This window comes from Buteo buteo, chromosome 9 (genome assembly GCF_964188355.1).
Source record: "Buteo buteo chromosome 9, bButBut1.hap1.1, whole genome shotgun sequence".
Taxonomy (NCBI): domain Eukaryota; kingdom Metazoa; phylum Chordata; class Aves; order Accipitriformes; family Accipitridae; genus Buteo; species Buteo buteo.
In genome coordinates this window covers 34,771,131-34,784,613 of record NC_134179.1, presented here as the reverse complement: position 1 = coordinate 34,784,613, position 13,483 = coordinate 34,771,131, and the positions used below count along the sequence as shown (strand labels likewise).

At 41.5% G+C, this 13,483-nt stretch overlaps 1 protein-coding gene across 3 annotated transcripts in view; it reads left to right on the top strand.

The window, feature by feature from the left end:
* The window catches only part of GRM1 (glutamate metabotropic receptor 1), a 191,023-nt gene that overhangs the window by 157,202 nt on the left and 20,338 nt on the right, over positions 1–13,483 (top strand). For all 3 annotated transcript variants that reach the window (XM_075036818.1, XM_075036820.1, XM_075036819.1), the window contains exon 7: positions 3,987–4,917. In XM_075036818.1, the coding sequence (XP_074892919.1) occupies positions 3,987–4,917 (931 nt within the window). The remainder of the gene's footprint in view (positions 1–3,986; positions 4,918–13,483) is intronic.

Here is a 13,483-nt window from a genome sequence, read left to right as displayed (position 1 = left end):
ACAAGAACATAGTGAGAGATCAATGTGCGCTTGAGCGAATATGGTTCAGTGCTACCAGCTGTCCAAAATAGCTCAAAAGGGGGCATGTCAAAATGACAGACGCTGCTGAAAAGAGTTGAGAAAGGCATCAGTGCTGGAAAAAATCTCAGGGGCATGTTGCAATCTATTAACTTTTAATGAAATCAGTAGATGACCTGCTGATTTGTGTTTCTTCTCAGCAAGGAGACTGGACTGCTGCTGTTCTAAAATCACAGTAGCATCAGCCAAATGACAGCATAGCCATTGACTGATTTCCTAGAGAACATCAAAATGGCAGTCTGCTCCTGCACAGCTTCTTCATTCTGTCTTACTGAGCAAAACACTTCTTTTTTTAACCTCTGCAATTCATTTACTTGAATTGCAGTACAAAGTTGTGGAGAAAAGCTGATGCCATCCTAACCTTTAGAACAGGGAGATTGAGCTAGATAAACTGTAGCTCTTGAACTTTGTAGGAGTCACCATTGGTACCATTAATTTGGAATTCTCTTTTTTTTTTTGCCAGGATTTCTCCCATCAAATGTGTTTTTATAGCTTGCTTTTGTGTGTTGTATTCATACCCTGCCAGTCACCATAGCATCTAGATACAGACTTTAACATCTCACATTTCAGATTGTGTTTCCTTTTGCCTTACATCTTAAATGCTAAACATGTATGCAGTTTTAGTCCCATTTTCCATCACAGATGGAGGCTCTGAAATCCTCAGTCCCTTTAAGAAACGTGAAGCACATACTAACCCATTTCCTAACACATGCTTTTCAAGGTGCTCATTGTCTCCATTTGAAATCAGTCTCTGTTGCTCAGCAATCCTTTCCTGACATTTTAATTTTATTTTTAAATGTACAAATTTTTTTTAGATTGCTTCCCCTAAACATGTGTTCAGTCAAGCGGAGTCAGCAGGCAAAAAGGATTTCTCATTAAAGATGATAAAAACCTGACCTGACAAATAATCACTAAACCCTAGTATCTTAAGGCCTTGTGCCAAGAAGAAGAGGTATCTTTTATAGTATCAGAATCTAATATAAGAAGAATGAATGTCAAGCTAGTAAACCCAGTTTACATAAATCATCTTAAATAAGCTATAAAACAAGATAGGACAGGAAGTTTTATAGAGTTATTATGAAATTAATCATAAAGTTTTGGGGCCATCAGTTACCTGGGATGTGTTAATGACCTCAGAAAACATCCTGGATTGTCTTATTGGCCTTGCAGTATGATTATAATTTAAAAAAATAATAATTAAAAAATCTATTATACTTCTGCTGTAGGAAATGATTCATGGTTAAAGTGCAGGGAAAATAGCAGATGAAAGCTACCAAACAGCTTTTTACTAGAAACTTTTAACTGTAAAGCTTTGGCCACTAGTTCTCTGATTTTTTGAGGTTTGGGTTAGTTGTTGTGGGGTTTTATGGGGATTTTTGTGGCGGTGTTTTTTTAAACCTGTAAGTACACCATTTCCTGGGTATCCTCCCCTAGTCTTAAAAAGGTTCCCTAGCCCACTTTCTCCCAGCTGGGAAATGACCCACCTTCACAGGAGCTGACAACCAACAACTGTTTGCTGATATAAGCAGTGCAGGCAGCTTTTTGCAATGTTTGTAGCATATGTGGCTCTTAGGTCTTGCTGGTGCACAGGAATTACATTGATTTAACGAAACAGATTTCTAAGACCTTACACAGGATAAGCTTAAAGCAACCGATAGGCTTAACTACGATGCTGAATCAGGGCTAAGGCTCTGAAAACATCATTTAAGATGGAATAATATGAATATGGCTTTATGTTGCTAAGCTTAAAACGCGCACTGAAACTTAACCCTTCCATCAACCACAGACTGGCTTCTTGTTTAAGAAAAGGTTTGCATGTATTCATCAATGAGCAGGAGCTTCTGATTGTTAGTCTTTCATTAAATCAAAGAAAGAGCCAGCTTCCACTCAGGGCTGCTGCGGCCAATGGCCAGAGGTTCCCACTTACAATAAAAGGTTTTCCTTCATATTTCACCATAAAAATACTGGTTGGGAGAACAGGTTTCCTCACTTATCTGACTCTTGAACAGACCACTTGGAGCAAACCAGAATTCCTTTTCTTTATAAAATAAGATCTCCAGTTGCACATACTATCATTTCTATTGGTTTCGATGTTACAGGTATCTGTAACATCATTACCTGTAGTTAAGTCAGCCCAGTACTCTTAGAGTCAATGAGTACAGAATTATAAGACATTCTTTCTGTTCATATGACATTGGCAGACATTAAAAATTCGAGCAGAAATTTTCCATGTCAGGACTTTCCCTCAGGCTGATTCTTTTTAATTTCAACAAAAAACATTTTTTCTTCTTCTGTTTCTCAAAATGAAGTTACAGTAAAACTGGTCTACCCTGATCCATACCTCTGCTGACTTCTCCTATATTTGGAAGGAAGGACTTTGCATTTTGGTAGAGGTGTCAGCTGGTAATTTTGTGTCACCCTGTGGAAGATGCATATAAATTGAGCAAAACTATGGGCCTCAGAAGCTTTTAGTTCATAGAGGTTGGTTTCTGCAGATATACTCCATACCGAGGAGGAAGGGGCTGCGTTTGACTTTTTCTCATCACAATATCAGGGCCCTTGCTTCGATGTAGCAGCAAAACTGAGAGGAATAAAATGCCTCTCTTAGAAGCTCACTGACACCTCCACCTTTTCCCTGCTCCTCTCAGCCACGTCCAACAACCCAGGCAGAGGGGATGAGCAGCCGGTGCAGGATGTGAGAAGCTGGATCAGCAGTGTTTGTAATGGAGGCATCTGGGTGGAGAGGTGACTGGCTAGGAAAAACTGAACTGGAAGGGAAACTGAGATGGGGATGGTGACTGACTGGGAGGAAAGATACTTGAGAGGTGGGGGAAAGGCACAAAAGGTGAGCTGGGTCCAAGGAAAGCTGGAGGAGGACAGAAACAAGAAAAGGCCATGTATACTTACCTTGGGATACAGAAATATGTTAAAAGCATTTTGATGCTATTAAGTCAAGAACAGAAATGAGGAAATGCCAGAATGAAGGTTTTCAGTAACGCAGCTTCCCAACCATAACATCCTATTAATGCAGAGGATTTTATTTTCTCTGTAACGTTTATTGCTGGTAGTACACCTTCAGCATAGTGAGGAAGGTAGCCAGAGACTCCTTTAATGAGTGTGGGAAGAGAGCCATTAAGTACCATCTTAACTGATACCTATGTTTGCACATCCCTGCTAGTTATAGAGAGCCTGTCCAGTTATTTTTTCAAGGCATGCATATTTTGTGCGTTTGACTTTTCCATAAGAATTAGATTACATTATTTAGTGGAAAAACAATGAGCAGAGGGTTTGCCAATATGAGAATAAGCTAATGTTAAGATTAAAAAATGCAGAAATATACTAAGAAGGTACAGTATCTCTGGTATAGTTCCATTACAACTTTGGATTTATTACTGGTTTTCTGCCCATAGATCTCAAATTAATTTCTATTATTTATAAAATCAGCCTCACAAAAATGTAGTGGGTCAAGTTATAGTGATTTTGATAAAGATTAAAGCAAGTTAGTCTGAGGAAGTCAAAAAGCTACCCATTCTGATTTGTAACAGTCCTTTCCCTGCTGAAATGAAGGGAGGGTGCTGAGTTTGTCTGGGTTCTGTTCCCAGCTCTGCCTTTGATATGCTGGGCTTGTCAGCAGGTATCTCACAAAAAATTACCAAAAATTTCCAAATCTCATTTCCCTTTGTAGCATCATGAGCAATTGTTTGGAACACCCAAAACTGACGGCTGTTTTTTGAACATATTTCATCCAAACTTTTCCATGATGTAGTTCACTCCTTTGTAAAATGTTTTAATAATCCGTGGCACATAGGCATAACTAATGTTTGGATTATATTTGGAGCCAGAAGAAAAAAGTTCTTTCTTCAGGCAGCTACCTTTCTAACACTCTGTTTCTTTTCTGTACACTGCAGGCTGTGAACCCATCCCTGTAAAGTACCTCCAGTGGAGCAATATAGAGTCTATTGTGGCTGTGGTCTTTTCCTGCCTGGGGATCCTGGTCACCATGTTTGTCACCCTTATCTTTGTGCTCTACAGGGACACCCCTGTTGTCAAATCCTCCAGCCGGGAGCTCTGCTACATTATCCTTGCTGGCATCTTTCTGGGTTACGTCTGCCCTTTCACCCTTATAGCTAAACCCACCACGACATCCTGCTACCTCCAGCGCCTTCTGGTGGGTCTCTCCTCTGCCATGTGCTATTCTGCCCTTGTGACCAAAACCAACCGCATTGCCCGCATCCTGGCGGGCAGCAAAAAGAAGATCTGTACCCGCAAGCCACGTTTCATGAGCGCCTGGGCCCAGGTGGTCATTGCCTCCATTTTGATCAGCGTGCAGCTGACACTGGTGATCACACTGATCATCCTGGAGCCCCCGATGCCCATCCTCTCCTACCCCAGCATTAAGGAAGTTTACCTTATCTGCAACACCAGCAACTTAGGTGTCGTGGCTCCCGTGGGCTACAATGGACTCCTCATCATGAGCTGCACGTACTATGCCTTCAAGACTCGCAATGTGCCTGCCAATTTCAATGAGGCCAAGTACATTGCGTTCACCATGTACACCACTTGTATCATCTGGCTGGCCTTTGTGCCTATCTATTTCGGGAGCAACTACAAGATCATCACCACCTGTTTCGCAGTGAGCCTGAGCGTGACAGTGGCGCTGGGGTGCATGTTCACTCCTAAGATGTACATCATCATAGCCAAGCCCGAGAGGAACGTCCGCAGTGCCTTCACCACCTCAGATGTGGTGCGTATGCATGTCGGGGACGGCAAGGCACCTTGCAAGTCCAACACTTTCCTCAACATATTCCGGAGAAAGAAGCCAGGGGCTGGAAATCCAAAGTAAGTGAGTGACTGCAGGTACACATCTATCTGTGTATGTCCCTCTCTTTGCCATCCTCTCTTGGTTGACTGTAGTCTGCTGAATAGTAAGGTATGTAACAGTTTTTCATCTCATGTGTAGCCAAAAAGGTGGAAATGATCCTTTAGATCTAAGCCTCAGGTGGATTTTGACATGTTGCTTCTTATTTTCTCTTCTGCTCTAAAGGCAGCCCTGTACACAGCTCCCTCCACCTCTGGGTCAGGTCAGGCAGTGGCAGAGTAACCAAGTTCCATTTGCAGCTTCTCCCATCTCTCCATGCATGTGATGGGGATCTCATGCCCCTACGTGCAGTTGCTCTGCATTTTGTTCAGACTGAGGTGCTATTGTAGCCTTTTGGGAAAGGGGACCAGAAATCTATGTCTGAGTGGTTGTAAATCACATGTACTCGTCTGAGGTCACTGGGATGTGTGTGTGAAAGCTGGGGATTGAACATTAGTTTTTAAAGTAGTGTTTTGTGACAGTCCTCATGATTGTGATGCAAAAGCACCCTTTGTACTATCCCTATGCTCTATTTAATATTCAGAATTATGAGCAATACTCTTAATTGTCATTAGTGTAAACTTGTCCATGTTCTCAAACACAGTGTTGGTGTGAAAGTTGCAGAAGTCAACTGATGGTGAAAATGTACTTGCATCCACATATATCAAACCTGTTATTTTCCTTGCTAATAATTAAAAGCAACCCAGCTGCAGCAGAGGGGAAGAGAGAACTGTTACTTCAAACAGCATCTCCCTGTGAGCAGCTGTCTGAACATTTGCATTCTTTATTATCTTATTGCTTTTTAATCTTTAAAGAAGCACCATAGGGCTAGACATGAGCTTAGATTATTTTTGTCCCAATTAAAAAAAAAAAAATCAAAATAAAAAAGAACCAGGGAAGTCTATATTTCTGAGCTTCCTGATAGAATTAAAATTAGCTCATTTCCAGCTCTTTGAGATCTGTAGGTTTCTCTGAGTCACTCAAGTTGGTTTTGATTCAGTTTGCATAAGAAATGTTTTCATATGTCCTGGAGATGGAGGGATAAGGATGGAGGTAATACTGTAGAAACCCCATGCTGTGCTCAGTTTTGCCTTTATGCTACTTCAATACTTTTTATTTTGTTGCCAGACAGTGGGTCAGAAGAGAAGGGAATGGAGACATAAGTAACCCAAATATACAGCTCAGTGTGCCATGGAGGTCATGATAAGACTGCCAGCTCCTGGGCTAGACTGAGAGGGAGCTGGGAGAGGCAGGCAGCCCTGGGAGCCCCCCATGCAGGGAGATGGCCAAAAATCTCTGTAGCTCAAGAGCTTGAATTCCATGCAAATAAAAAGATGGAGCCTGATCCACCTTCCTTTGACTCCGTGGAAGTTAGATGGGGCCTTACATGTCTGTAAGAAACTAGAGTGGTGTCTAGCGTAGTCTCTGGCTGATGCTGTTGGTATCTTAAGACGATGTCTGATGAAGAAAAGGACTATTGAGGATTTTAGATCATGAGAAACTTAGTAACTAATTCTTTGTTGTGCTTACTGTTCTTCTACTTTCACAAAAAAATTGTACTTTAAAACAGCCATATGCAATATATTTAGAATACAGTTCATAATATGAGAAAATATTTCATCCTCTTCAAAAACCGAGCTTCCCCCTCAGCACTGTCACCTTAAAAAAGCCAAGAGGGCTTACCTGAGCTTTTTAGCCATTTGTTTGTTGCATCATTTTAGTAAGATTTTCTTGACATCTCTGTTAAGCCTGTGTGAGTTGTATGAAGCAAAAAAAGCCCTAAAGAATTTTAAGGTGGTGTTCTTAACCGAAAGCTCAACACCTAGTTAATATGTTTTTTTGTCTCAGGTCAAGCCTCCAGATCTTTTACACAGCATAATCCCAACCTCTGACCTAAACCTCTTGTGCAGTTGCTGCTATGTTCTTCACCTAAACGAGCACAGATGCGGAGGCATGCTAGGCTTGACAGCATGCTCTCTGTACATGGGCATGAAGAACTGAAAGCAGTATAGTACACAGACATGCAGCTTTGGAAATAAAGTCACAAGACAGCACAAAAAGTCTTTTCAGGGCTTTGGAGGGTATTTTAGCTCCTAGCAGAGTCTATTGCAAAGCTTGTGAGGACATTGTGCTGACAGAGATAAAAAAGTGTGAGTCACTGAGGAAACCAAGAAGGAAAAAGTAGAATTTACTGGAGCCTTTGAAGCACCTAGATAACTCAAATGTGTAGTCAGGTCCTTCCTGAGACAGGACTTGAAACTACTAGAACATGCTTAATGCCTGCAGGAATGGCCTCCAGGCTGATTTTCAAAGTTTTTTTCATTTCCTATCAAAATCTGAGATTTATTTGCCAGTTTTTCAGTAATTCAGATCTCAGAGTTTGTTGTTCTTCTTCTTGATTCTGTGATTGTCCCTCCCTATGGCCACATTTTTCTGTCTGTAAGTGGCCAGCAATGCTTCACTGAAAATTGTTCTTTTCCAGCTGTCTTACAACAACTTCCCATCCATTTTCTTGTTCTCTTTTCTTTCTATTCCTAGCTTGTTTTTCTTTATCTACTTTTCAGTTTTCATGTTTCCCTGTCTGTATCAAACCTCTCCTCTACCAATCCAGTGAATTCCAATTCCTAAACAGAAAAGTGGCATCCCTCTAAATTAAATTGGTGTGCAGATATAGAGTTAAATTGAGTTAGTTTTAAAAATGGAAACTAGTTTACATTTACAAGGGCAAGTCAAACTTATATAAGCCTTGATAAAGCACTCACATGTAATGTTGTGCTGTTAGTTTAACTAGTATAGCTTGGGGACTAAAGCAAGCCAAGACACTCTTTCTTTCTCCTTCCTAAAGTAGAGCAAAAGAATTAACCAGGGAAGTCTATTAACACAGGATCTATTAGTCAGTTCAAAACCTTTAGCTACATCTGGTGCTGACACAGAGGTCAGAAAGTCCTCCTGAAAATGTCTGTCCCAACTGCATTACCAATGGAGTTTCAATGAAGATAAATTGTTTAGTAACACTGGTCTTCACTTAAATAACAAAGCATGCTGCCTTTACTGATCTGTTGCACTCTAAAGATGTTATGTGCAGTCATGAGGGTTTGAACTCTATCTTACTTGGTTGAATTAGACTATGAGCAATTACAGCCAGCACTGTTTTAAATAGAGCCGGTTGGGAACTTTCCAGTGGAATATGTTTTCTATCAGAAAATTGTGGCGCCTTAAAATATTTCATAGAATTGGGCTTTGCTGATAGGGAACCTCTGTGGGCCAGGGTGACTTTCTTTTTTTCCCGTGGAAAGATGCAGACATTGGGAAAGTGTGAGGGAACTTTACCCCAAGAGCCATTAGTTAAGGCACTCACTTAGCTTAAGAGCACCTCCTTCACTTCCCAGGTGAACGCCCTATAACCGGACTGTGCACTGTCCCAGGGCAACTCTTCTCTTTTCTCTCTGTTCTTGACCAGTATTGTGTCCTGGAATAGAGAAGAAAATCCTGATGCAAACCCTTGAGAAATACTTTGCGTTATTCTGTGAGAGAGCTTGAATCTGGGTCTGAGAGATCCCTTGCGAGTATCTTCAGTACCGAGCTACTGTCAGTCTCTCCCTCTTGTCAAATGAATATTTAAATATATATAAAAAATGGAACATCTCCATCAGGAGAGATGTAGAGAGAATGATATCTGCTGCTTTTATTGAAGCTTTGTGGGGACGTTTATTGTTAGAGTTTGCTGCTTGATGACATTATGAGATCCTGGCTGTTACAAGATGATGACATAGCAGCACTTTTTAGGAGAGCCTTTTTAATTTTTTTGTTGGTGTTTTTTTAGCTGTGAGATTGTAACTTTTGGATATGGATCTTGCTGTGATCATTAGCCTTGTTCTTGACCACAAATGTTACTTTGGTCTACGAGGGTCAATCAGCTTGAAGAGTAGCACTCCTGTACCGTGCCTGTACGATTGCTTCCCTGAGGAAGCAATGCTCCTTTCTCTACCACGTGCAGAAAAAATAACCAGTGTCATTGAAGATGCTGATCTTGAGGAGGGTTCGGGAAACACCTTCTCCAGCCATTGCTTCAAGTGGACCCTACTCAATGTGCAAGAGCCTGAAGCTAGCCCTGCAGCCTGCAGGTCTGTTGTGTTGTTTTCCTATAGTCCACACAAACATTTCAAATAGAGTGTGAGCCACACAGCAAGGCTCACCTCTTTTCCCATGCTTCTTGTGAGCTGCAGTGGTATGAGAAGGAGCAGTGTTGCAGAGGTGACCACAGGGGATAAGTTCGTAATTAGCTCCAGGTTTAGCAGTGATGCTTAGTGGCTGCCTCAGTCTTCACATATAAATGATTTTAAATTGATGGTTGAGACTCCAGGTCTGGATGCCATTTTAGTGTATTTTGAATCAGAGTAAGTAAGGATTAAGTTGTCAACGTAAGTTGTGTAGCAAAATCTGTGTTGATAGGAAGGCCAACTAGCAAGACCTACTGAGTGGCCAGGACTTCATGTTAATGTGTAAGCCACCTGCTCTCCCCCTTGTAATTTTAATATATTTGCATTCAATTATTTTTCCTCCAGCTGTCTGCCCTCAGAAATGAATGGCTGTTTTTAAATATTTCCAAACATGTACTTTTTATTTATCTTTTTAACATGTTTTGGCAGTCCATACCTCTCGGCTGCTCTCACAGGCATCTGGTCTAAGCAGTGTCCAGGCAGACACCTGGGCCAAGGATCTCTCAAAATGGCTTTATTTTATTCCAATAGAAAGTGTCTCCTTTGTGTCCCCTAGTACCTTCTCCCTGCTTCCTTTACAGGAGCATGTTCCTGTCCTTCGTCCTCTCTCCCTCTGTACTGGGTCCCTACATACAGTTTTTTAACTGGGAATCAGGTTTCTCAGTTCTCTCTAGTAACACGTGTCTGTTCCCTTACCAAGGCTTAGGGAACCATCTGCTTTTTTGTCTTGCCAGTTAAAAAATTATCTCCAGGTATTCTTAAATTACTGTTTCTCTTCAAACTGATGTGCTGAGTCCCCATTTCATCTTGAGCAAGCTGTGATGACGTGCTGTGTTTTTCTGGGACTCATTTCACTTGGCGACTCACAGTCCAAAAAGGCTTTTGGGTTTCTCAGCTCCTTCATTTTCAAAGCTTCCCACAGCCACACAGTGAGGGGAATCTTAGCATAAGTACGTCCAGAAGGCAGGACATTTTGTTTCACTGTTTTTTTGTGGTGGTGGGAGGAGGCAAATGAACAGTGCAGCATGGCAAGAGTTGGAGCTTCCAGAAACAGAGTAAATGTTCAGCATGTTCAGTTGCAGTGGTACAAATGAAGATCTTTTACAGCCTCCAACCCGAGTGCCTCGTCATAGGAAGAGTTGCTCAGGAGTATTCCCACTTCTCGCTGTCATGTTACTACCCCATGCAGTCAATATGCTATCTTTAATCAGGGGGTTATGGAGGCAAGGGGGGGAGGGCAGAGAAGTGCGAACAGAAGACATGAAAACACTTTTAATGTAAGTGAAACAATGGCTTTTGTCCTTACCTCTGCAGGCTAAAACGTGTGAAATCGAACAAAATCAATCTCAGCCTGGCACTGCCACACAGGGAATATTTCACTCTGGCTGGTTGAAACGCATCGAAAGATCTGAAACAAGAAGATTTAGTGCAAAGTGCAAGGAGAATTAGTAATAACTGGTCACTATTGTACCTTCTCCTATAAAAAAGAATATATTGTTAAACTCCTGCACTTCATGACACGAGCCCAATCTGAGAAGTCTACAATATATTTTATTTTCTTTGGTCTTAAATTGCATCACCTAGCCTGCAGCACATAAGAATTATCTTTAAATGCTTGTTGTACAGATTACTGTCTAGCATAGTTTTATCTTCTTACAGCATTGCCAAACCAGTATAGAGACAATTACTGAATCTAATAGGAAATGGTGGGCTAGCTTGCGTTGCAATTTAGAAAACTGATGCAGTGGTTAAATTGCTCATGTCCTGTGGTAGTATTGCATACACAATAAGATAGCCCTTTATTTTTACCATTACAGACCTTGGAAAATACCAAATTCCAAGGAACGTTCAAGAAGGCCCTCAAACCTGCTAGGCCTGCACAGCCATTGTGCCAAGGCTTATCCCAGAGCAGAAAGGCATATTATGGAAGAGGGTTTTGAAACGGCAGAAAGGTTGTACCCTCCTGCAAGTGGGAAATAATACAAAGATGAAAAAGAAACAAAAAAGCTAGTAGGAGAAATGATACAGAACAGGTTAGGTTGTTTATTTAAATAATTTCTTTGTCATTGTATATCTGCTCTCTCCATTAACCTAGCAATAAAATGTTGATGTCCAGGCCCTGTTTTCAGTCCTGACCCTGTAGAGAGGTGGCACCGTGGGCTGCAAGGCACAGTGCTGGTCACAGCATGGGGCTCCACAACCACAGGGCACTCGGTTCACCCTTGCGTCCCACCCAGGGCATATTGTGCAGGATTCTGCTTCCTTCGCAGTGCAGATGAAGAGGTGGCAGCTCTGGTGTGGCTCCCTGGTGCCACCGCTGTCACAGGGAAGGCAGGTGCCACCCTGGTCTGGCCCCACTCCTCTCCCCGTCGCAGCCCTCCCCGCATTTGCCTGGCTTCTGTATGCAGTGTAGTCCTTCATCTCTTTTCTGAGGTTGCAGTGCATTTTGGGGAAAGCATCTTGTATGGTCACAAGGATAGTTGAAGGGTTTAATGCCAAACATCTCTCTCAGCAGTTGGTACGTTTGCTGGCTTTGCTGGGCTATTTATTGGGCTTAAACCGTTAATGATTTTGTGGACATATAGCACTGTGACAGGTAACAGCTCTTACCCAGTTCTCCCGTGCACGTGATGTGAATTTCAAACAAGAAAATCCAACAGACTCAGTCAAGCTGCTCAGTCCTTGTCAGTGTATTGATTTAAGTGAATATTTAAAACACCCAGAAGACAGTTACATGTTTCCAAAGGGACTCTTACAATTGCTGCTAAAGAATTGGAAAGAAACACAAAATAAGGGAGTCTGAAACTTCATAATACAATAGCAATCTCTTCTAGCCCTGCTGCAGGGTTGTCCATTAAATTTGAGATATGTAATTACATCTAATATTGTCCTCCATAGCCTTGAATTTGCATTTGCTTTAATAGACATGAGGTAGTTCTGGCCCATGCACCAAAATAGCAGAGAATAGGTGATAAATAACTCCGAGATGTCACTTCCACACTTATATTCTTTCTAGTTATTTCAATGAATACTGAAAATCATATTTTTGTAAAAAACAGGCATAGCAAATGTATGTACCAAATAATATACCAAATTATCTATCTGTGTATATATGTGCAAGATAACCAGTCTGGAGGTAGAGAATTTGCTTCTTCCTTCTAATGAGAAATAAGGGGCAAGGTTGCATAAGGCACTGTAAGTTTTCCTTTCAAATTATCCCAGCTAAAGGGCGTCTCAGCACATGCATAACTAATCACATGTCACTCCTAAGGCAAGCTGAGGAGAAGGAGCGGGGACAGATACACAATATGTTTGGGTCGATTGTCATCAAGTACAAGCCAAGAGGTCTGGCAGTTTAGGCTTATTCCTCTGGGTTTCCTTCTGTGACCAAACAGAGGCTGCCCGAGGCTACATTTAAGAGAAAGAAATTAGAAAAGCAATGAATTTCTGCAGTGGCCTCCCAGTAAGAGCAGTGGGGATAAACTCCCCTCAGACAAACCCCCAGTTTATACTGAATTAGTTTACAGGGCACGGTACCTGCACCCTGGGCTCCCATCCAGACTTCTGCTTCTTTGTCACCAGTCAGAGCCACGTTTTATTTGGATGGTCCCTTTAGGTGAAAGGGCTGTTGTGTAAGGTTTTATGTAATTTCCTCCCTTCCTCAGAAGTTCCCAGTCCAGGGCAGTTTTGCCACTTTCTTTTCATGGATATTCACAACTCTGTTCTCCCAGGGGATTTTGACAGGACATAAACCCAAGGAAAGGTCTCTGAATGCAGCCTGGTTCTTACCAAAGGACTCCCAGAGAACTTCGCTTTACAGCTCCTTCTCTTGTTTTGCTGCTCTCAAGATGCTGAATCACAAAACATTGTTTTACTTACGGGCGCTGCTGTAGCACCAGACAGCTTTGTATAATGAATTTCAATACTTAAACACAATGAGGCATAGATACACAATCACATCAGAGGGGTGCTTTACAGTTATGTACCACAATCTGCTTCCTGACTGAAGGGAAGCAAAGGCAGTGCTACAGAAATCCTGGGAAAGACTAGTATCTTTCTTGGCATAAAAACACAGGAATAAGGACACCACTTGTAATTTAATTTCATGCTTGACTGGATCACTTATTACATTTCCTTGTATTTTTGTATTTGTATATATTATTTATTGCATTTTTATTTTGAAATGTAGTTATAACAATCCAGTTAGAATGCTACAGATATACACCAACTCAACAGTGAGTGATACAAACAATTGCGTTCGCATGTAGGTATAAGCAAGTGATGTTTATCTGCTTAGCACCGTAATCTCATGTTGTTTTGGTTAGAA